General features: G+C 34.4%; 1 protein-coding gene across 4 annotated transcripts in view; it reads left to right on the top strand.

The window, feature by feature from the left end:
- Positions 1-15572, top strand: part of LOC140434585 (neo-calmodulin-like) — a 56741-nt gene extending 41169 nt beyond the window's left edge. For all 4 annotated transcript variants that reach the window (XM_072522954.1, XM_072522955.1, XM_072522957.1 and 1 more), the window contains exons 3-7: positions 2282-2513; positions 6019-6162; positions 6273-6485; positions 14266-14322; positions 15289-15572. In XM_072522954.1, the coding sequence (XP_072379055.1) occupies positions 2321-2513; positions 6019-6162; positions 6273-6485; positions 14266-14322; positions 15289-15371 (690 nt within the window). In that variant the 5' untranslated portion in view covers positions 2282-2320 and the 3' untranslated portion in view covers positions 15372-15572. The remainder of the gene's footprint in view (positions 1-2281; positions 2514-6018; positions 6163-6272; positions 6486-14265; positions 14323-15288) is intronic.
- The last annotated feature ends 7578 nt before the right edge of the window (positions 15573-23150 follow it).

Below are 23150 nucleotides of genomic sequence, written 5' to 3'. Positions count from 1 at the left end.
ACCACAGTAGCCATGTTCGCAGATGACACCGCCATAATATCCATCGATGATGACCCCCAAGTAGCATCAGGAAACCTTCAAATACACATGAACCTACTACAAGACTGGATGAATAGATGGAAAATCAAAGTTAACCATACTAAGTCTAATCAAATTACATTCACCAACAGGAACATCATATGTCCAAGAATTAGACTGAACAACACATTACTACCAGTAAAAACAGAAGTCAAATACCTGGGAATGACACTTGATCAAAAGCTCACTTGGAAAGCACACATCTTGGCAAAAAAAATCCAAATCAACATGAAAATACGTCAAATGAATTGGTTAATAGGCCGAAAATCACAGTTATCCACAGATAATAAACTTCTCTTGTATAAGTGCATAATAAAGCCTATATGGACATATGGGGTGCAACTATGGGGCTGTGCAAAGCCTTCTAATACCAAAATCATTCAGAGGATCCAATCCAAAATACTCAGAATGATTTTCAATGCGCCGTGGTACGTTAGTAATAAAACACTACATGATGACTCTGGAATACCGTTCGTTGAAGACGAAATCAGCAGACTAACAAGAAATTATTTAGAACATCTGCCAGCCCACCCCAACGAGGAAGCAAGACAACTACACCTACAACCAGAAGTCAGACGAAGATTGAAGAGACAGTGGCCAACAGACTTTATTCACTAATTTTACCTTTAATTTTAATTTCCATTTCAATTCTAGTTTCAAATTATAATCCTACACTGATTTTATTTGTTAGTGTTAGTATTGGGAGTGTTATCAGTGGATAATTTCTCCTCTCATGTATTTGCAATACTCACATTTACTAATAGCTTGTAATAGCAGATTGTAAATTTACAAATTTAATAAAAAAAAAAAAAAAAAAAAAAATCAGATTCGACACTGCTTGTTTCTGGCATTTTATCGTGTGGACAAGAATATATTTCGTATTAACATAGCCCAAATTATAATAAAAAGCAGTTTCGAAGCAATTCTTTTTTTATAATTTGTTAAAAAAATTTATAAATAAATATAATAAAAGGTTTCAGTGGAAAATTTTTGGAAAACTTCTGATCTGCGTCCAGATTCTCTCTTGCCCTTAGTCTCGCTTTGTAAAATTAACACACACACACACACACACACACACACACACACACACACACACACACACACACACACACACACACACACACACACACACATGAGTTCATCCCAACCCCTAGGAACATGAGTGTACCACTGCTAGTCATTGGGACCCCCATGTCCGAAGATCAGACCGGTCACGTTCCAAAAGAGCTAATCGTTTTGGCTCGGTACCTATCTGACCCCCAGGTTTTTCCTCCACCCTTCCTCTACGTCTGACATACGCAGAGGAGGCTATGAACTGTTACGGCGGGCGATTTTGGGAAAAGAAAACACCCTCCGTTTTTCTTGACTTGTGGTTAGGCCACCTGACTGTAGGGGTAGCTTAGTGTAGCTTTTCTCCCTATTTACTTTACTGAGTTTAATTTTTGCATGACTTTGGGCTCTGTGTCCCGGAAAAAAATGTGTGTCCGATCAGGGGGTCGGCAGCAGGCTGACGGCCTCCTGTTCGGAAGTTGTGTGCTCGATCAAACAGTCGCCAATTTGGCAAAAACTAGTTTTGGTCTCCTTGCCGGCTGAGTGATCGATGGGTCTGGCCATCAAGCCCGTGCTTGTCGCACACGGCTTCAATGCTTAGGTTTCGCGTTTGCCTAGGGCAATTGGTCCTGAAGGGCTGTTTCCTGAAGGGTTTTGGCTTTAATGACGTGTGGATCTGTGTCTAACTATTTTTTCTTTAAATCCTTAAAGTTAACAGTTTGTTTGTTAGTGGGGATTTTGGGTGAAAATAATAGGGTGGGGTTTAAGGGTGGGTGGGATGTGCATTCCCAAGTGTATAATGCTCTCACACATCCAGTGTATATGTTTTTGGGTTTTTGTTTTTATGTTTTAAATGATTAGTGAAAATAAAGTAAATAACTAAAATAAGATGTAATATGTAAAATTAACTGCAGTAAGTCGATATTTATTATTAGCCATGATGTCTAAGCTAAATTTCACGTTTTTATAATTTACAAATACCCACTTTTTTATCATTGTTTTCTTTGTGTTCTACCTAAACCTCAGTATCCATTACTTTATTTTATTCGCATAAAATATATTTAATGTTTAAAGTTATAATTCATAAAGTACTTTAAAATTTAAATTTAAGATAAAAATATCTAGGTACATACACCGTTTTAAATTTTTATAGACTAAACAAGCAAGTTCTTCAGATACCGAAATCAAAACAATGTCACATGAAAGTGAATCTGTGGATATTAAATCATCTCCACCAATGCTACTTGAAACACACACTGAAAAATCCGATGGAATTCCTTCCAGATCACCGTCTGACGAACTTAGTAAACTAAGACCAGAGGACCGCTCAAGAAATCAGAGCTTTTCTATCAGAAATATGCAGGTTTCCAGAAGCCAAATGAAGGGTAAATACTTATTTTTATTTAAAATTATATCTTATATCCGTATATTATATAAACTTATATCCGGTTAATTCATCTTCTTTAGATGACCTCTATATCTTGTAAGCACTGTTATTAGTAATGAATAGAGTTTTTTAATAATTATGCATTTACACATTTGCATATGCATTTGAAAATTTTTACAGCTTTTATAGATAAGTGCTTATTGGCAACAATTGAAAAAATAAGGCGTATTTTTTGTTTTTAACATAACATTTATGTAGTCAAGTGAAATATGAGAATTTAGTCACATTACCACCGATACAATATTATATAATGTTATACATTGAGCACTGGTTTTTTACAATTTTAAATAACTTAGATAACCTTTCTAGACCGACCACCTACTGCGCCATATTTTAAATTATTTCCAACGCTTAAATTTCTAGAACAAGTCACGTTACAATAATGTGAGTAGATCGAGTAACTAATGTTTAGGTGTTAAAAAGGATGGTAAATGACAAGGAAGTTTTAAATCCCAGTAAGATCCGATAGTTGCAATCTAAGATCTACGAGATGCGATCGGAAATAGTTATTTAACCAACAAGTGTATTAATAAGGGCGATTAACAATTGAGATATTTTAACGCGTGAGCGAAGCGAGGGCGTTAATGTTCGAGATTGTTAATCGCCATTTTAATTCACTAGTTCGTTACAAAAATTTTCCGTCGACCGTACTTTTCAGAAATAAAAATATCTTAGTTTAAATTTTTATTTACTTAACGATAAATAATGACATACAATGAGAGACAGCCTACTTACAGCGGCTACTTCATTCTAAATAATTTTTTAGTGGGAATATAATATATAGGTATATGTTTGGTTGCCTACACCACAGGTCACTGCCAATCACAGAGCGTTAAATGTGGTTAAATTAATTTATACAAGCAATGTATGTTGTGTTGCCTATAATAAAATTGTTCATTAATAGAAAATCATTCATTAATAGGGGTCATTAATCAACGATTTTGAGGGTGTTAAAATTAATCATAAATGGACGGTCGACGGAAAAAGTTGTTAAATCCCCTGTCTAGATCGTTTAGTAAATGGCGTTTTTCCCAGATGATGAGAACTAATTTAATAATACTTTCTTCCTTAACCCTTAAACTCCCAACAATTTTAGGTCCCATGTATGCCCAAGGATGGGTAAAATTGTCCACCTCGAAAATTGCTAATATATTTATTGAGAGTTGTTATAAATTTTAGAAATGGATAAAACTTAGAAATCGTATGCTTATTAAACACAGCATTTTCTAAAATATTAATATAAACGATGTACAAACCTTACGAAACTAACGAACTATTTAAAAAACCGTCTTAAATAAGAAGGCTAATCTCACTACCAATGTTCAACTGCAACATATCTGCAACTGAAGCAGACATTGGTTTTTTCACTGTGTTTGCGACACACATACATATTGCACTTCTTACACACTATGGTTGTCAGTTTTTTTTACACCTTCAGCTTCTTCGACGCAAATGGAACACCTCGTTTTTGTAGTGTGAGGACTATCTTCAGATTTAGCTTTATTTACTCCTTTAAGGTTTTACCCCAAAATATTGAAACTAGAATATGAAGATGGAATTCCTTCTGGTTCTTAGCCTTTCGTTGGACAAGAGCCCTTATTATTTCGATGGAGGAAAAGAACCCTTCTATTACGTTTTTTTTTATATTCCATTGTGGGTGGTTAAGTGTAAATAAAGAAAATGCGTTCAAGGAAGCAATGTCTGTCTTATAATGTAAATAATGTTGACAATGGCCACATTCGCGTAGATCTCTTGGAATTGTATTTCCTCGCCATTTGGTCTATTGTGTCGACTCCACCCTTGGTCGCATTATAGAATAGATTTATATCAGACTTATTCTTGGCATAGTTGCTCACCATGTCATCACCATGTAGTGTAGATAAGAAAATTAGTATTTTTGTGGGCTTTCCCCTAGGGACATAGGAGAGAAAGGTAACTGGTGGAGTTTCGGACTGAGAATCCGTAAAGGCGAATATATTTGATATTCTGAAGTTCTTTTAATAACGTCAGGTATATGTTCGCGGTTTTGTGTTATTGTACCAACCATAGTGATTCCGAAATATGACTCTGTTATATACGTAACGATTCCTTAGTTACGAAGACCTTCTCGATCTCGGAAGATGTTCTGCTTCGATCTTCTGTCAAGTATGCTCTACCTCTTTTACTCACATACTACAATAGAATCTTCTGTTTCGCTTACATAGAAATCATTATCGTCATACTCAATTTCTGAATGACAAGCACTATTCTATATCTTCTCTATTTCTAATTTCAACTCGCGTTCTGACAAATACTTACTCATTTTGAATCAATTGCGTTCACTACTTCTTCTTCTTCTTCTTACGATGCCTATCCGTTCCGGATATTGGCGATCAACATGGCTATCCTATCTTTGCTTGCTGCTATTCTGAATAGTCCGGTTGTCGATGTATTAAACCACTTTCTCAGGTTTTGAAGCCAAGATATTCTTGTTCTCCCAGATCCTCTCTTTCCAAATACCTTGCCCTGAAGAATGAGTTGCAACAAGCCGTATCTCTGTTCATTCCTCATAACATGGCCAAGATATTCTAGTTTGCGCTCTTTGATGGTGTTAATAATCTCGCATTCCTTGCCTATTCTACGTAGGACCTCAACATTAGTCACACGATCCACCCATGAAATTCTTAAAATACGTCTGTAACACCACATCTCGAATGCCTCGAGTTTTCTTAAAGAAGCTTCGGAAAGTGTCCAGGCCTCTACTCCGTATAATAACGTAGAAAATACATAGCATCTAATGAGAGAGATTTTGGTAGCAAGTGGTAAATCGTGACTTCTGAAAAGAGACTTCATCATTATGAACGCCGATCTCGCTTTTCCTATGCGTTGCTTTATTTCACTGCAGTGATCCCATTGGCTGTTAATGTTGGTACCAAGGTATGTGTAGCTGTCCACTCTGTCAATTGGATGTTGGTTAACCAAAAGCTGTGTATTTAATATTTCGCGCTTACTGATTATCATGTACTTTCTTTTCTTCGTATTAACTTACACTACTTCTTAGTACAATATATAACCAAGCACTTTCTTTGAAGGGGTAGGCAACTCTAAACAAATTCCTGTCAACGAGAAATTATATAGAAACCTTTAGTAACAAGTTTTACCAAGGGTGGACATTTTGTGCCCACCCATATTTAACACAAGATATTACTTTTATTTTGAAAAATATCGGTAGAACCAAATTAACATTCGTTAAAACACGTAATTAATATGTTACAAGATAATACGCATGAGGTGGACCTTTTTTACCCACCTTGGGCGTTTAAGCGTTGATACCTTTATATGATGATAGAGTTCATACCTTTATATGATTTAAAGTTTCAATGTAAAATTACTTTTAAAGTTATTATATTTCATTTTAAGATATATATTTTAGTGCTTTATTTATCCACTAATATATTTTTTAGAATACAGGGAAGCCTTTAGACTGTTTGACAAAGACGGTGATGGCAGTATAACAAAAGAAGAATTGGGCAGAGTGATGAGGTCGTTAGGACAATTCGCTCGTACTGAAGAACTTAAACAGATGCTTCAAGAAATCGATGTCGATGGTAATAACAATAATGCTAAACTTTTTAAATAAGTTATGTGTGTGGTACTTGGCACTTAAGTTTGAAATCAATTAATAAATGATGGATTTTTAAAAAAAGTCTTTTTCTAGGTGATGGTAATGTTAGTTTTGAAGAATTTGTAGATATAGCTTGGTCTGCAAGCTCAGGACGTGATCCGAATCACACTATATCTTTGGAGGAAGAAGAAAAAGAGCTAAGAGATGCCTTCCGTGTATTTGATAAACACAACAGGGGCTATATCTGCTCTTCAGACCTCCGAGCCGTTTTGCATTGTCTTGGAGAAGACTTATCTGAAGAAGAAAGTAAGTATATAAAGTCGCTTATTGGAATAGCCTTTGTGCCAAGTAAGAATATTTCTATATTGCGATATTCTAATATCCGATCGTTGATGGCTAGCAAATTTAAATGTACCGAATATACCTAATAATATGATATACTATGTATGTTTGGTTTGTCTTTTTATGTCAATTTTACAGTAGTGTAAATATTAATTATGTTATTAAAAAACCAAATTACCAAATTAGATGTGGCCATTGAATAAATTACACGCTTCCATATCTAATAGCCAATTTTTTGAATTTTTACCCCATTACTCACATTTTACGTCAAAGTGGCGTTAATCACCAGTAGTGGACCAAGAATAGGTTGATTAAAATTAAACAATCAAAATAAAATAAATGTATTTTACAAAATATAACAAAATGGAAATTATAGAAAGAAGTTTTTTTGAATAAAACGGATTATGTTCTTAATAACAAAAATAAGTTAAAGTTAATAAGTTAAGGGTTAAAATATTCATTTTATTTTAAATCTATTTATTTATATATTTACATAATTTATATATATATATATGTATATATTTAATAATGATGAACAGTAACAACACTAATATTTGGTGGAAGCGTGTTCAATACTTCAATTCTATTCCGTGGCCTGTAGGTTTCTTTCATTTAATTTCTTTGTCAACTCTGCCCACACATTTTCGATAAGGTTAAGGTCTGAACTTCGGAAGTTCACGGAAGAACATTAACATGAGTTTCTTTCAACTATTCTCGAATAATTCTACTCGTATTCACCGGGCAATTGTCATGTTGGAAGATGGTGTTGTTATTGGGGTATCTCTGGATCACTGATGGCAACATTATATTCTCAAGAATATGTTTGTAATATAATCCTGTTAATTTTTCTTCTATATGAAAACAAACGCCCGGGTCTTCAGATCCATCCTCATACTGACCGAGAATCCTCCACTATTTCTTAAATAATGAGTATTTCGTTCACTAAACCTATGATTTCTCGGCCTATAAACCTTATTCGACCTTTGCTATATGATTGAAACACTTTTGCTTCAAAAAATCCAACGTTAGACCAAAAGCTGTCTTCATGGTTAATGAATTCATTACAAACTGCAACTCGTCTCCTCTTATAATCCTCAGTCATAAAAGATTTCTTTGCAGCTGCACAATGTACTAATTCACTTGCTTTAATATTTTTACGTGCAATGCGAATGCTGCCCGGAAACGCTATCTTTTTGATACACCTCACCTCATATTACTGCTCTGTGGAGATTTTCTGCCGTTTTGATCCACCCAACCGTGCTATAAAGTGAAAATGATGCCTTCTTTGTTTGATTTTCCATATGCACATATAGCTCACGTTCAAATTTGCAGCAAATTGCCTTAGCTTTAATAGTATTGTATTTTATTTTTCAATACGCCCGAAATTTTTGACAAGCACTTTGTCATTTAGCAAATCCGTATGATACGACGATTTTACAGTATTACAATGTAAAAATGAAGGTGTAAACGGTTCAGTGACCGCAGCAGTACATATTTATTAAAATACATACAACAAAATTACTTATTTTTTCTTGAAAAATAATCCCTAATCTTAGCCTTACTTTTTTTATATAAAATATTAGTCACTTAATTACTAGTCATTAAAATATAATAATTAGAACTGTTGACATGAAATTGGCCCTCTTGAAAACTTCTTGTAATATTACTAGCGGTTAGGACTTATAGGCTGATTGGATGGAATTATCACTGAATCGGAAAGTTCTTTGTCTTCTGTCCCATCTGTAACTTCAATATTGAGTTGTGTAGTTTCATTGTTTGGCTGGCTCATTGTAGATCTTTAGTATCTTCAAAAACAGATAAATTATCATCAAAGAAACAAATCTTCGTCCGTCATTTTGTCAGTTCTGGGTTTTCCTCATTTTCTACATGTGATATATAGTTCCTGCCTCTTTGAAAAATTTGTACTTTGTAAAACAGTTTGTTATGCTATGTTCGGACATATTACGCCTACTTTTGTTCGTCATCTAAATAGCAGAGAAGACTAAAATTTTTTTGCCATATCATTAGAACTAGCTGACGACGTCGTGTTATAAAAATCCATATTTGCTATAATTTTTCTTATAACTTCTTTTCAATAATTTCTCTTAAAACCAAAAATTATTCATTAAGCCATCGGTTAAATAGGTCTATTGGCAAGCAAGAAATGGATTTTCTAATTACTCAACTTCCCGTCAGTTTTATGGGCAAAGCAGTAACCAAAAAATATCAGCACGTTTCTATTCTTTTCTTCAATAAACCAATCCTTAATCAGGATTGTTGTGATTCAAGCATGTTTATTGAAACTTTATCTTACGGCAATTATTTCACGCATTTAGTACACCTTGGATTTTTTGATTGTCTAATATTAAACAGTGAGAGTTTATGGCATCCATCGAAATTAGCGCGGCACATAATTGTCAATATGTCCTTTAAAGTTTCAGCCAATAGCTTGGTCACCTGAGAAACAAAAGTTGTCATCCGGAGTAGCTCGGTAATAGAGCGTAGTTTCGTCACAATTATTGTACAAGCACACTGCTTCATAATTTTTAATTAATGAAGGTACACACCCGTTACCCATGTATTTGTGGCAGATAAATTGGCATCTTTTGCTTCCCTAGCAATTTTTTTGAAGGAAACTTTTGAACGATTTTTCGATCTGCAGAACCATTTTTTGGCTATTTCTTCAGCTTTTTCTTTTAAAACTGGACTGCTGAAAGCAACATGTAAGACCCTCTTCTCAGTAAACTACTAACCTAATGCCTGTTCGACGTCTAAATGTTTCCCACTTTTCATCTTTGGATTAAATTTGAATTAGCTCGCCAATGAAACTGTCTTGGTTTTTTACAGTTTGCTCACCTGAGCTTCTTTAATTTCAAACTTTTTCAATTTTATTTAACTGCACTTGGATTGTGTCACGTATTTAATTACATTAACTTTTTCTTTTGAAGTAAGATCCTTTCTCTTCGAATTTAACGAAGCCATGATTCACTTGCAAAAACGTAGGTCTCTGTATGAATTCTAAATTAGTTATCTTCATTTTCTTAAAAAAATATGAACGGCAATGAAGTGAGCAATAGAAATTATTGGACAAATGAAAAAGTGCTTTACGACCTGTAAATGTTTCGGGAGAGGGTCGAATTGATACTGATAACAAAATAATAAAGTATTTTTTACCTGACATACTACTCCAGTCGTCAGAGACGAAAATGCCCCTGAACCTCTAAAAATCATACGAACATGCTGAATTTTGCCGAGAATATTAATTTTGGGACCCCAAAAAAGATGCAAAAAGTTTACCACTTTTACCCCTGGGCTTCTGCCTAAAACCGCCCTCGTAGGGAAGTAAAAACGCAGAAAAATCAATTTATTAAGAATCTGTACATTGTAGAAAAAAATGTTTCAAATGATTAATGAATAAGATGCGTTTTAAAGGTAAAGAGTTCAGCTTGCGTATGTAATTTTTGTATTTTGCCGCAAATAAACTCAGATTTTATAAAGGCGTTAAATAAATAAACGTGGCGAGATTTTTGTCATTTTTTACGATTTTCATAAGATCAATACGATCTATACCTTTCATTGACTGGCCACTATGAAGTTTCGATTATTGGGGCCTAACTTTCAAAATCTATAGCATGAAAGTTTAGTTTTGAGTTTTGCAAACAAATGTGAGGTGCTTAAAAAACGCTGGATTTACATTTTCCCATAACAAACGATCTAAAATTTTTAAATATGTAATGTAATTAGAATCCAAACCTCTGTTTTACCCCATTTGTTAATACCTCCTGCCCGTGACCTAGTCGTTTGTCTTAATAAAAATGTCTTGATGGGTCCCTAGACAAGAAACGAGTGGCCATGTTTTTATCCCTATCCTATCCTTAATAATAATAATAAAAAAAAATACAAATATTCTGTGGCAAATAGACAAGTTCTAATGCCATCCACTATCTACACACACACACACACACACAAAATTTTTAAAACTTTTTTTTCAATTACACTATTACCTTTTTCAAAAGAACCAAATTTCTGCCATAAACTAGATCCAAAAACCGTTTTCTTGGAGGCATTTCTCGTGACGTGCAATAATGTAAAACATTAAATTCTGCGCAAAACATTAAATATAACAGGTGCCATGAAAACAACACCAACTGCTGGAATGGAGTTGATCATTGGCATTACGCCTCTAGATATATATGTCAAAGAGGTGGCGCTAGTGACAATGATGCGACTGCGCTCAGCTGGTGCAAACCTTGATGTAGAAATGGGTCAATTCAGGGAGAGCTGGATGCGTTACCACTGCTACAGGCAGGCTGCGACTCAATTGAACCAAAGTTTGTCTTTAACAAACCCTACAAAATTGAAAAAAGACAGTATATGGAGACAAACGTGGCAAATGCCTATTGCATATACACCGATGGCTCCAAAATAAATGAAGGCTCAGGATGCGGGATATACTCCAGATCACTGAACCTAAGAATACAGTGGGGTATGGGCAAAAATGCCAGAGTAGTTCAGACAGAACTGACTGGTATCTCCATAGCCGCAAAAGAGATAACCCAAAAAGGTATATCAGGGAAAACTATAATGATCTGCAAAGATAGCAGACAAGCGCTACTAACCTTGAATAGACCACGTGTCACATCAGGTTTAGTAATGGAGTGTCACGAGTCACTAACTCAAGCTTCGGATGGTAATACCATCATCCTGAGGTCGGTTAAAGGACACAATAGGAATAAAGGCAACCGCATTGCTGACCAATTATCTAGGAAGGCGGAAGTGCCTAAGACTCTTAGGACCTGGGGATCTTTTTGGTTGGTCAACTACAACAATCGCGGAAATTGTCAAATGTCACTCCCATACGCAAACCGTAAAAAGATAGGAAGATGGGAAGGGAAAGGATGTAAACTTGCCAGGGTAACACTAAGCAACCTTGAAGAGTCAAGATCAAAGAAGTACTTGGGAATGACCAGAAAAAACCTACGTCTGGCAGTTGGTTTTTTAACTGGTCATTGTCAACTAAGCAAACACCTCCACACACTGGGGCTAGCAGACACACCTCTATGTATAAAGTGTGAACGAGAAGACGAAACTGTAGAGCATGTCCTATGTGAATGCCCAGAGTTATCGTTAATACGAGAGTACGCGTTCGGCGAGTCCTGGCCCACACCTGCCCACATAAGAGAGATGTCTCCTGGTGACTTGTCCACCTTCCTAGAAATGGCAGGATGGACAATGAGCTAAGGGTAACAGCTCCCTGGGAGGATGCACAATGGGTCAATTGTGGCCTAAGTGCTGTGAAACTTAACTCGCCCTCCCTACTCTACAGATACAGAAGATCAATACGATCTATACCTTTCATTGACTGGCCACTATGAAGTTTCGATTATTCGGGCCTAACTTTCAAAATCTATAGCATGAAAGTTTAGTTTTGAGTTTTGGAAACAAATGTGAGGTATTTTAAATAAGCTTAAAAAACGCTGGATTTACATTTTCCCATAACAAACGATCTAAAATTTTTTCTCATTTCTCGTGACGTGCGATAATGTAAAACATTAAATGCTGCGCTTTTATTCATATTTCAAATGCCTCATATATGTTGCCTCAACTCAAGATTGAAATTTCATGTGATCGGTTTTAAAGACTAATCTCTAAAAATTTAAGTTTTACTATGACTGGTCAATGGAAGTGATCAATTTTATTGATTTCACGAGATTCGTAAAAAAGGCAAAAATCGCGCCACGTTTATTTATTTAACATTTTTCTAAAAACTGAGCTTATTTGCGAGAAAATACAAAAACTGCATACGAAAGCTGCACTCTTTACCTTTAAAACGCATCTTAATTTTTGTCAAAACTTGGATCAAAAGATACCGAATTTTTACCGTCGAGCTGATACAAATTTTATTGAACATTGATTTCGCGCGCGTAAGTGACATTCAAAATCGACGGTCGCTTCAAGCGGTGTTTCTGAGAGAACGGTTCATTCTACACAAAAAGTGTTTATAACCATTTTTATTGAAAATTAGCTACATTTTTTATTTGAACCATTTTTTTCTACAATGAACAGATTCTTGGTAAATTGATTTTTTGCGTTTTTATCCCCCTACGAGGCGGGTTTTAGGTGGAAGCCCGGGGGTAAAGGTGGTAAATTTATTTGCATCTTTTTTGGGGTCCCAAAATTAATATTCTCAGCAAAATTCAGCTTGTTCGTATGATTTTTAGGGGTCAACCCTCTGACGACTGGTCTATACACTAATAAACCTGACATCATTTACATTTTTAGGGCATTGTACATGTACAGTTAGTTATTCGTTTACCCAAAAATGATCTATTAAGTAATATTATTTTATTAAAACGTATTTCTAAAAACGAATAAATTTATTATTATTATATTCCTATAATCGGTATTCTTATAAGCAGGTTCGGCTGTATCCAAAAAATATTTTATAAGTTTGTTATATTTTAGACAAAATATAAAGGGTTTTTTAGAGGTATATAATTTTAAAATGAAATAAAACAAAAATGATTTTTATAGATTGACATAAAATTGCCTTTATTCGAAAGATAATATTTTGCCATTATAATTTAAATATGATTTCTGCCATATAACCGTCATGGATGGCTCTGACGTAGTCTAATCTAGAGGTTAAATTTTCGATCACTTTTATCAATATTTGTCGCCGTATATTAGCAACAACGCGGTGAATGTTATCCTCCAAGTAGTCAATCGTTTCATACATATCGGCGTAGACTAGCACCTTCATATATCCCCACATAAAATACTCTAGCAGTGTCAAATCGTACGATCTTGGAGGCTAATTCACGGTCCGAAACGTGAAACTACGCGGTTACCTAACGTTTCCTTCAATAAATCAATTGTGGTACAAGCTGTGTGAAAAAAATACTGTCCGATGATTCCACCAGGCCACAAAGCACAACAAACAGTCAGTTTTCCTGGATGTAATGGTTTCTTAACATACATTTGAGGATTATCTTAACTCCAAATAGGGCAGTTTTGTTTGTTGATGTAGCAATTCAACCAAAAGTGAGATTCATTGCTAACCAAAGTCGCTTATGAAAATCGAAATCAACGGCAATCTCGTTTTGGACTTACTCACCGAATCTACTAATTTACGCCTTGCTAGGTGATGAAGTACTTTTAATTCTTACGTAAGTTGGATTTTGTAAGCACACAAAGCAAGATCTTCGCGCAAAATCTTCCATAAAGTGGATGGACACGTATCCAACTGCTATGCACGATGGCAGATAGACTGATTCGGGTTTCCTGTAAGCTACGATCTACACCAGCAACAACTTCTTCTCTACGACGTGTCTTTGGATGCATATTATCATTTAGAGTAAACGTGGTACAAAACATTTCCACGGGTACACAATTTTAAAAATAAATTTGTACAATTTCGAAGCGTTGTTCAGGCGTCAAGTCTATTCGTGCTGAAATGCCAAACCAAACTTAACATAAGTCACTTGACAGCTGTCAAAATAGTTGGCAGTTAAAAAAAAGTGTTACCAACATACATTACTATACCTCTAAAAAACACCCTTTACACACGCTGCACAAAATCAAGTTTTTTAATTATATTGACCCTCTTGGCTGTAGGAGGCGAGTAATCCCAAATGCTTTTTTATTTTTAAAGTGAAGACTAATTTTGATGATCTTTAAATTTTGATTGCCAGTTTAACAATATTTATTTATTTTTGGTAACGTAAATATTTTGCTTTTTTAGTTGAAGAAATGATTAAAGAAGTTGATGTAGATGGAGATGGACGAATAGATTTTTATGGTAAGAATATTCTCTATATAATTTAAGTTTATTATTATATTTTTTGGTATTTTGGTGAAAAACAGATTATTAATTTTTGATTAAATTATTACTAAAACGATGTGCAAAGACATCTGCACCAGTTTAGTAGAAGAGCTAAATCTTACAACATAATGATTTAAGCCTCTAAATCAAAATGCAAGAATATCAAAGATACTTCTAAAATGTAAGATGCTTGAAAGAGATTAAGTGAATTTTGAAGCAAGAAACGAATTTTTTTACGATATTGAGTCGGAAGTATGGCAACAAACAACAATAGAAGCAAAAATAGCACGATCTCTAATAAATACAAAATGACAAAATAAAACATTATGATTGGGACAAAATCAATAATCTATAAGATATCTATAAGACCTATTATCACATATGATGTACTAAACGAGAATAAAAAAACAAAAGATTATAAAAACAATTGAAATAATGACACGTGGTAGGATTACTGGAACTGGACTTTTCGACAGGCCAAGAAGCAAAAACACAAGAAACTCATGCAAGGTTGAAGACATCAATAATTGGATTTAAGAGAGAAGAAAAGTGTGTTGAGAATCGGTGGCGATAAACCCTCAGTAAAACATCGCAGCGTTGGCCGTCCACGAAAGAGGTGAAGCGATAGCCTCAGCACGAGACCATAGGAAGGGCATGTGTATAAAGATAAAACAGGCAAGTGGCCCAAAATCAAGAAGAAAAGCTTAAAGCATTCGAATAATTCTTTGAGGTTCGTTCCTCTGCTTTAGAGAATAGATCAGATTAAACTTAATATAGAATTAATGTAGATGAGTGAAACACTGGAAAATATTTTTACAGTAAATGCTTACATACGGTAAAAGAAATCATTTCATGTATGTATTTCTAAAATTGAAGCAACAAATTTTCTAAATAATGTACTAGATTAGATTCAAATTTAAAATGTTACTTTTTTTATTTTAGAATTCGTTAACGCTTTGGGCGAACCAGGCAATGAGGATAGCTACGATGATGACGATGACGATTACTTATCATTTTATAACTAAAAAACTTTAAGATAAATAGTTTTTATGTACCTGTGTTTCAAAGAACTTCATCCGTAATCAAATAAGCTGCCTAATAAATAACTAATCTAATTATAAAGTTTAAATATATGCCTGCTACTAAAATCCTTTGTTTCTATAACTAAAAATATATAAAACTATCTACATGTACCAATATAATTAAAATTTGTCTGCTGCTTCTAATGTGTAATTATTTATCTTTATTTTTATAACGACATTCTTGTATAGTATTTCTATTAGAAATTTCACCTGGTCTTTGGTAATTAACAAATTAAATTAGGACATCATCCTTCTCCCTCCACTCCGTGCCCATTTTAAACGGTTATACTTAAGTATAATTAGACTAAGGCAAATATACAAAATGCATATATTGCATCTTTGAAGGCGGTTGAAGAAGGAGCCAAATTGAATTCTTCATTTTTATACCTAATTTATTACATTTCGATGTTTATTACCAGCATCAGTACGCAAATTACAATTTTGCTATACACAATATGGGAATATCTGAAGCTACTTTGTATTTTGAGATATGTTCTTGACAATTTTAAGAAACTAGAGGCTGGATTAGAATGAAAACTTATACTATGGTCTGACCGATGTGTCGGTCAACATAATAATTGGAAGATGATATCATTGTGTCACTATCTATTGTCAGCAAAGTTCTTTACTGAAGCAAATAAAACATTTTTGGTATCCAGACTCAAAATGTACTTGAGCTTATCAAATTAGCAACATCAAGAAAATATTTTTAAGTAGTTGAAATGAAACAGGACGATTTTGTTGACCTGATTTCAGTTGAGAGTCAAATTAAAAAAGACAACAATAAAATAACAGAAGTACGTTGGATACAGGTCACAGCAAACGATCTGACTGTTCTGCTGATAAGACAAACACTTAATATCCTGCAAGCATGAGAGACATCATCTTTACTAAAAATACCAAGAGGATGAGTTGCAGTCCGAAATACAGTTTATAAGCTTATTGAACCAGAAGCCTTTTCTCCAATCAACAGAGAACATTTAACTATTTCTGATAAGAAGATAAGAATAAAGCAGACTTGCTGAGAATGCTTGAATGTTTATAAAAACAGTATTGATTATTTTATTATGAATTACCTGAACATCCACCTTGATCTGATCTTGTTTCTCTACTAGGTATGTAATTTTTAACGACAATAACTTTTTTTAATTTTCAGTTTTTCGTATTTTCAATTAAGTAACTGTAATTTTTGGAACGTTTCAATAATTTCGGTTAAAAACGTTGCAATAAATATCGTTTATAATTACAATCTATCAACGTACATCGATCTTAATCTTTTATTTAAAGCAGAAAAACATGTTTTTTTTAGGTAGATAGATAAAAGACATATCTATTCTATAGGCAACCATCTATACAGTATTTCTTATTCTGTAGCTTAAATTCTCAAAAATAAAACTTATTGGTATTATAAAGGTAATTATTTACCGTAATTATTATCGTTTTAAACATTTTTACTAACAAGAACTTCAAAATATTTTTATGTATATTTAAAATGGTCAAAATAATAGCCTCTCCATGTAGCAGTAAAAATCTGAGTTTTTAATTTTTAAAATGAATTTATTTATCAAAAAGTTTATTTTTAATTTAAAATATATACATACCAAGAGCATGGTGGGTCATAAGAGTAGTTTTTATCTCCAGGCCTGGCATAACTGGACAGAAAAATTTTAAATCCTGAAACCGATAAGTTTGATGTCATTCCTACCGAAGACTCTAGAAGAACTTCTCCATGAAAATCTGACTAAAAGTTCGATAAATAACCGTATAAAGCAGGATTCAAAGGATTGGTTACGTTCTAGAAAACCAAAAGGTGTTACCTCCTACGAAGCAATCACAAGAGTAATTCGAATAAGAGATGAAAAAACAAGCTTGAAATGTTCAGTCTACATACTCAAGGCGGCCCTTTCAACGGCTTTCAATACTATTAAGGTATCTAGAGATTAAAAATCTCTAGAAGATCTAAAGTTTCATAGTGCTATTTCCAAACAAAGTCTTTCCTTAATAATAAATTTAAACCTGCGATGTGACAATACATGTTTTGAAGGAATTAATGAAGGTAAGTAAATACTTAATATTATATATATATATATACACATATATAATATATCTATATATATATATATATATATATATATATATATATATATATATATAGGTTTTGTGCATCTTCTTCTTAATGTGCCTATCCGTGCCTATCCGTTACGAATGTTGGTGATCATCATGGCAATTTTTATCTTATCTGCAGCAGCGCGGAAAAGCTGCACAGATATTGTATTGAACTAGATTCTGAGGTTCTTTAACCAAGATGTTCTTTTTCCTGGACCTCGTTTTCCAAATATTTTTCCTTTCAGGATGGCTTGAAGGAGAGCATATCTGGATTCATTTCGCATAATACGTCCGAAGAACTGTAACGTTCGAGATTTGATGGTGGTCAGTACCTCTCAGTTCTTAGTCATTGTTCTGAGGACCTCATCATTTGTGACTTGGTCAGTCCACGGGATCTTAAGCATTCTCCGATATAGCCACATCTCAAATGCTTCCAGTTTTCTGCACATGTCTTCGTGCAAGGTCCACGATTCAACACCACCATTAAAAAGGGCAGAGAAGACGTAGCATCGCAGCATTCTTACTTTTGTATCAAGAGAGAGGTTGTGACTCTTGAAGAAGGCCCCCTCCACCTTCATCCAATTAAAGGTATTTCTAGCTTTTCCGATGCGTGCTCTAATCTCCTGGTTGTTGGTCCATTCTTCATTTATTATGGTACCGAGGTAGTTGCAGTGCGTCACTCTTTCTACAGGGGATTGGTTGACGTAGAGTTGACCTTCTGTTATCCTTTTCTTGCTAATTATCATAAGCTTTGTTCTCTTAACGTTTATATTGAGTCCATATTGTTGAGTGTAATACGTAATTTTGTTCATAAGAACTTGTAGGTCTTCTAAGTTGTCCTCAAATACGATGGCGTCATCTGCATATCTGATGTTGTTTAGCCGGTAACCATTTAGTAGAATACCTTTTTCAGTTTTGTGAAAAGCTTCGATAAATATTCTTTCAGAGTACAGATTGAAAATTAGAGGAGACAAAATACAGCCTTGCCTCACTTCACGCATGATTTTCACATAGTCAGTATGTTCACCTTCAACTCTGAGATTTTCTATCTGATTCCAGTAAAGATTTCTAATTATTTTCAGATCTTGGTTGTTAATTCCAGTTTCTTTTAGTATTTGCATTTGTATTCTCGTAATCAACCAGACATGCTTATATGTCTCAGTTGACGTCTCTGCATCTCTGGAATAAGAATTTTACAGAGAACAAAGCCTCTCTAGTACAAACAGCATTTGTGAACCCCTAACTGGTTGGGGGAAATTTGACTTTCACACAGCTTCTGATTCTCTTATTATGAATTATCTTGAGGAACAATTTTGGGAGATGACTTATGAGGCTTATAGTACGGTAATCTTCGCATTTTTTGGCTCCTGGTTTTTTTGGAAGTGCAATAAACCCAGATTTCAGCCATTCTGTTGGTATTTATCCAGAGTTGTATATGTTGTTGAATATCTTTGTGATTATTGCTATTTATTCGTTGTCCATTAGTTTGAGTAGTGCTGCTTGTATATTATCAGGGCCTACCGCTTTGCCATCCTTTAACTGTGTTATTGCGGAATAAACTTCCTGCTGTAACATTCTTGTCATTTACCTCTTCTTCTAGCTCAAAGGTGTTATCTCTTTGGTCTTCAAATAGTTTTTCTAGATATTCTTTCCACGTTCTTATTTTACTCTGTTTGTCCAAGATGATGTTTCCGTCAGAATCAGTTATATTTCCTTTCTGCCTTTGTTTTAGTCCCCCTGTGAGTTCTTTAACTTTCCTATGTACATTGTGACTATCGTACTTTGACTGCAGAGTCTCAATATCTTCGCATCTTTCCCTTTCTTCTTTTTGTTTCGCTTCTCTGATTTTCGTTCTTATTAATATATTTATGGTTTTATATTTGTCTGGGTCATTTTTTGGCTTCTCTTCTCTCGTGCATTAGTTTCAGGATCCCATCTGTCATCCTTGATTTTTCTTCATTAATCTATCTGTCTTTAAGTGTTTATCCTTTACATTTTGCACTATTTCTATAATATGTTTGATCGTTTGTTCTTCGTTCGATTCGTCTCTAATTGCAGTCACTTGCTCGTTTAACGTGGCTTGGACTCTTATTCTCGTATCAAGGTCTTTCAGAAATACTCCCACCAGTGGAACGTGGTCTGTCTCCAAATCTGGTCCAGCATAAGTTTTGACAGATGTAAAGCTGTTTCGGAATATTTTGTTTACTAAAATGTAGTCTATTTGATTCCTAATAATTCTCCCGGGTCTGTCCTCAGGGGATCTTCAGGGTCTGTCTTAAGAGAGACACCCAACATCTGGTGCTCCATAGCCATCTGAGTCACGCGAATTTTATTAACTACCTTTTTTGTGAGTGTTAATGTTTCCGCTCCATAAGTGAGTACAGGTAACACACATTGGTCAAAGATTTTCCTTTTGAGGTATATGGGTAAATCCGATTTAAATACATAGTTTAATTTACCAAACGCTGTCCAAGCTAATCCTATGCGATGTAGGAGCTCACATGTCGGGTTATCTCTGCCCAAACGCTTGTGTGTCCTAGGTACTTATACGATGTAGTCTGCACAATATCCCTTCCATCAACAGCAATATTTCGATTTAGCACCAGATTAGTCATTATTTGCTTCTTGTTCATATTAATCTTTAGTTCGACTTCCAAGGAAGCGTGATATAATTTTTCAAACATCATTATTGCATCATCCATACGATAAGGACGATGTCATCTGCAAATCTCAAATGACTAAGCTTCTCTCCATTTATGTTGATACCATGCTCGTTTAGATGTGCCTTCTTACAAGTATGTTCTAAAAGCTTTGGAAAGCTATTTTCGTGAAAAGCTTTGGAAAGACTGTCCCCTTGCCGTACTCCTCGTTTTATGCAGAATTTATTTGTTTCTTGTTCAGATAATATTACGCTAACTGTGGCATTTTGGTTTATATATTTGAGTATGTTAGTGTAGCGATGGTCTATTCGGCATTATGTCAATGCTTTTATCATTTTTTGATGACTTATGGTATCGAACGCTTTCTCGTAGTCGACAAATATTAGTGCCAATGGTTTGTTGTATTCTGCAGACTTCTCTATCAGGTTCTTTATCACTAGTAAGTTAGTAAGTGGTCGTTAGTGCTGTATCCCGATCTAAATCCAGCTTGTTCTCTAGGCTGATAGAAGTATAATTTAGCGTCCACTCTTTTTTTGATAATTTTTGAAGAGTTTATATACGTGTAAAAGCAAACTGATAGGACGGTAGTTTTTTAAATCTGTTATGTCTCATTGCTTGTGTAATAAAGTAAGGACTGCATTATTCCATTGAGAAGGAGTTTTTCCTTGGTAGATGCATTTGGTGAAAAGCTTCTGGTTTATTTCCACCTAGTTTGATCGCTTCGACCAGTACTCTGTCATCGTCAGGGGATTTGTTATATTTCATTTCTAGAACTGCCGTTTTGATTTCGTATTGAGTTATTTTTGGCAATAATTCTGATTCCTGGATTGTGATTTTGGGCAGGGGCTGATCTTGCCTTTCGTCGGTGCTCTCATACATTTCGCTATAAAAGGATTCGACGACTTCAAGGATTTTGGTTCTATCAGTAGTAATGTTTCCATCTTTGTTTTTTATTTTGTATATATTTTTATTGCCTATGTTGTTCATATTTCGCCTCAAACTTTACAATTTTTGTTTTCTTGAATTATTTTACTTATTTCTCTTGTATTGGTTTCTCTTACGTCTTTTCTGATTGACTGGTGGATATCTTTATTTAATTTCTTCATCGTTGTGTAGTTGGAGACGCATTTTTCCATCAGCTGTCTTCTTTTAACTATTAGCTCTTTGGTATTTTGGCTTAGTTTTTCTCTATGGGTCAGAACAGTCGGGAGCACTACCTTTCTGTTTCGTTTAGAGCCTTCATTATGCCATCATTTGTTTGATCTACATCTTCTCTTTCATCTTGCAAGTCTTGTATATGTCTGATTGGTGTATCTTCATACAGGTTGTTGTTTTCTGGGGAATACATTTCTTTTTTCTTGTTTTTAGGATCATCTTTGTTCTTTTCAATTTGACATTTAATAGTATCTAAGCTCGGATTAATCGGTGGTCGCTTCCTATTGAAAATTTGTTGAGTACTTTGATGTCTTTGATTATATCTTTTCTGTTTGTTATGATATAATCTATTTCATTTTTGATACTGCCATCTGTGTTGAGAATAGTTTATAAAATACCGAGGCGATGGAATGCTTTAATTTGTTGGAGTTAGCGTGGATCTGGTTTTTGTGTAGGTGATGGAGTTATTGCAACTGTTGGAGTTACTATATAACTATAAATTAGAACCGCTCGTTTTTATTATTAAACATGCTATAATAATAATAAGCACTATGGTATATGAATGAATTTGGATAACTTAAAAAATAAAAAGCAATTAATTTTAAAAAGGATTTATAATAAAATAAGAGTGGGAAAAAATTCAATAACTTTGAATGGGTGATTGAAAGTAGATATATAAAATATACCTATAAAATAATTTAAAAGGATTTTATGGACAGACTGATAGAAAACGGAAAAACTTGTACTTCAAGTACCATATTCATGACAAACGTTGGCTATTATCAGAGCAAACTGTACATTGTCAACACCTTTTTTAAAGAGATCTTTAAAGAGAGAGAAAATGCGAAGGATCTGTAAACATTAATAAACCGTGTAGTGGAAGCCTGTGACAGATACGGCATGAAATTAAACTGTAAGAAGACCAAAATTTTTATAGTAAGTAAAAACGACGTAATATCGCACCAATTCACAGCTAATAATGGACCATTAAAAATAATCAACAAAATTATATATCTTGGATACAGCCTAAATAAGAAATTGGACCACACAGGAAATAGCGAGAGCTGTCTTCAATCGCCTCAGGAAGATTTTATGTAATATGCACCTGAAACACGAGTCTTGAGTTGCTATGTATTTTTTACCCTTTTATATGGAGTCGAAGCCTGGACCTTGATGGAGGCAACATCCAAACGATTAGAAGCCTTCGAAATGTGCTGCTACCGCCGCATGCTCAGAATTTTCTATATTTATCATGTTACAAACTACACCGTGATCGAACGTATGAATAAAGATATGAAAATTATGCGTATCGTGAAAATCAGAAAGATGACATACTTAGGGCATGTGATGCTCAATGAGAAGTATCAACTAATTTAACTAATTTAACAAGGCAAGGTAGAAGGCAAAAGATCTCAAGCGCGTAGAAGGACATCGTGGTTGAAGAACATCAGACAAAGGGGCAGGAATGACTACCATACATCTATTTAGAGCAGCTGTTTACAAAGTTGTATGGACTAACGTGATCGCCAAAATCCATAGAGGATAGGCACCAAAAGAAGAAGAATTAATTATCTCTTGGTCTCTGTTTTTGTCATTAAATGCTTTAATGTTTAAAGTCGCGATTCACCTATTTTGTTCCTTTTCTTATTAGTTTTTATTTTTACTATTTTTCCTTATTTTCACTTGTCTTCTTAGCTAAATAACCATCCTGATCTGAGACGGTTTGTTTATTCTATAAGAAAATCGTCGTATTTTGACAGGTCGCTGGTCTTACCAAGAATCCCTCTTTCCTTATCCTAGA

The sequence above is a fragment of the Diabrotica undecimpunctata genome, chromosome 2, assembly GCF_040954645.1.
Source record: "Diabrotica undecimpunctata isolate CICGRU chromosome 2, icDiaUnde3, whole genome shotgun sequence".
In the NCBI taxonomy this organism is placed as follows: Eukaryota; Metazoa; Arthropoda; class Insecta; order Coleoptera; family Chrysomelidae; genus Diabrotica; species Diabrotica undecimpunctata.
This window is presented reverse-complemented; position numbering and strand designations above follow the sequence as displayed.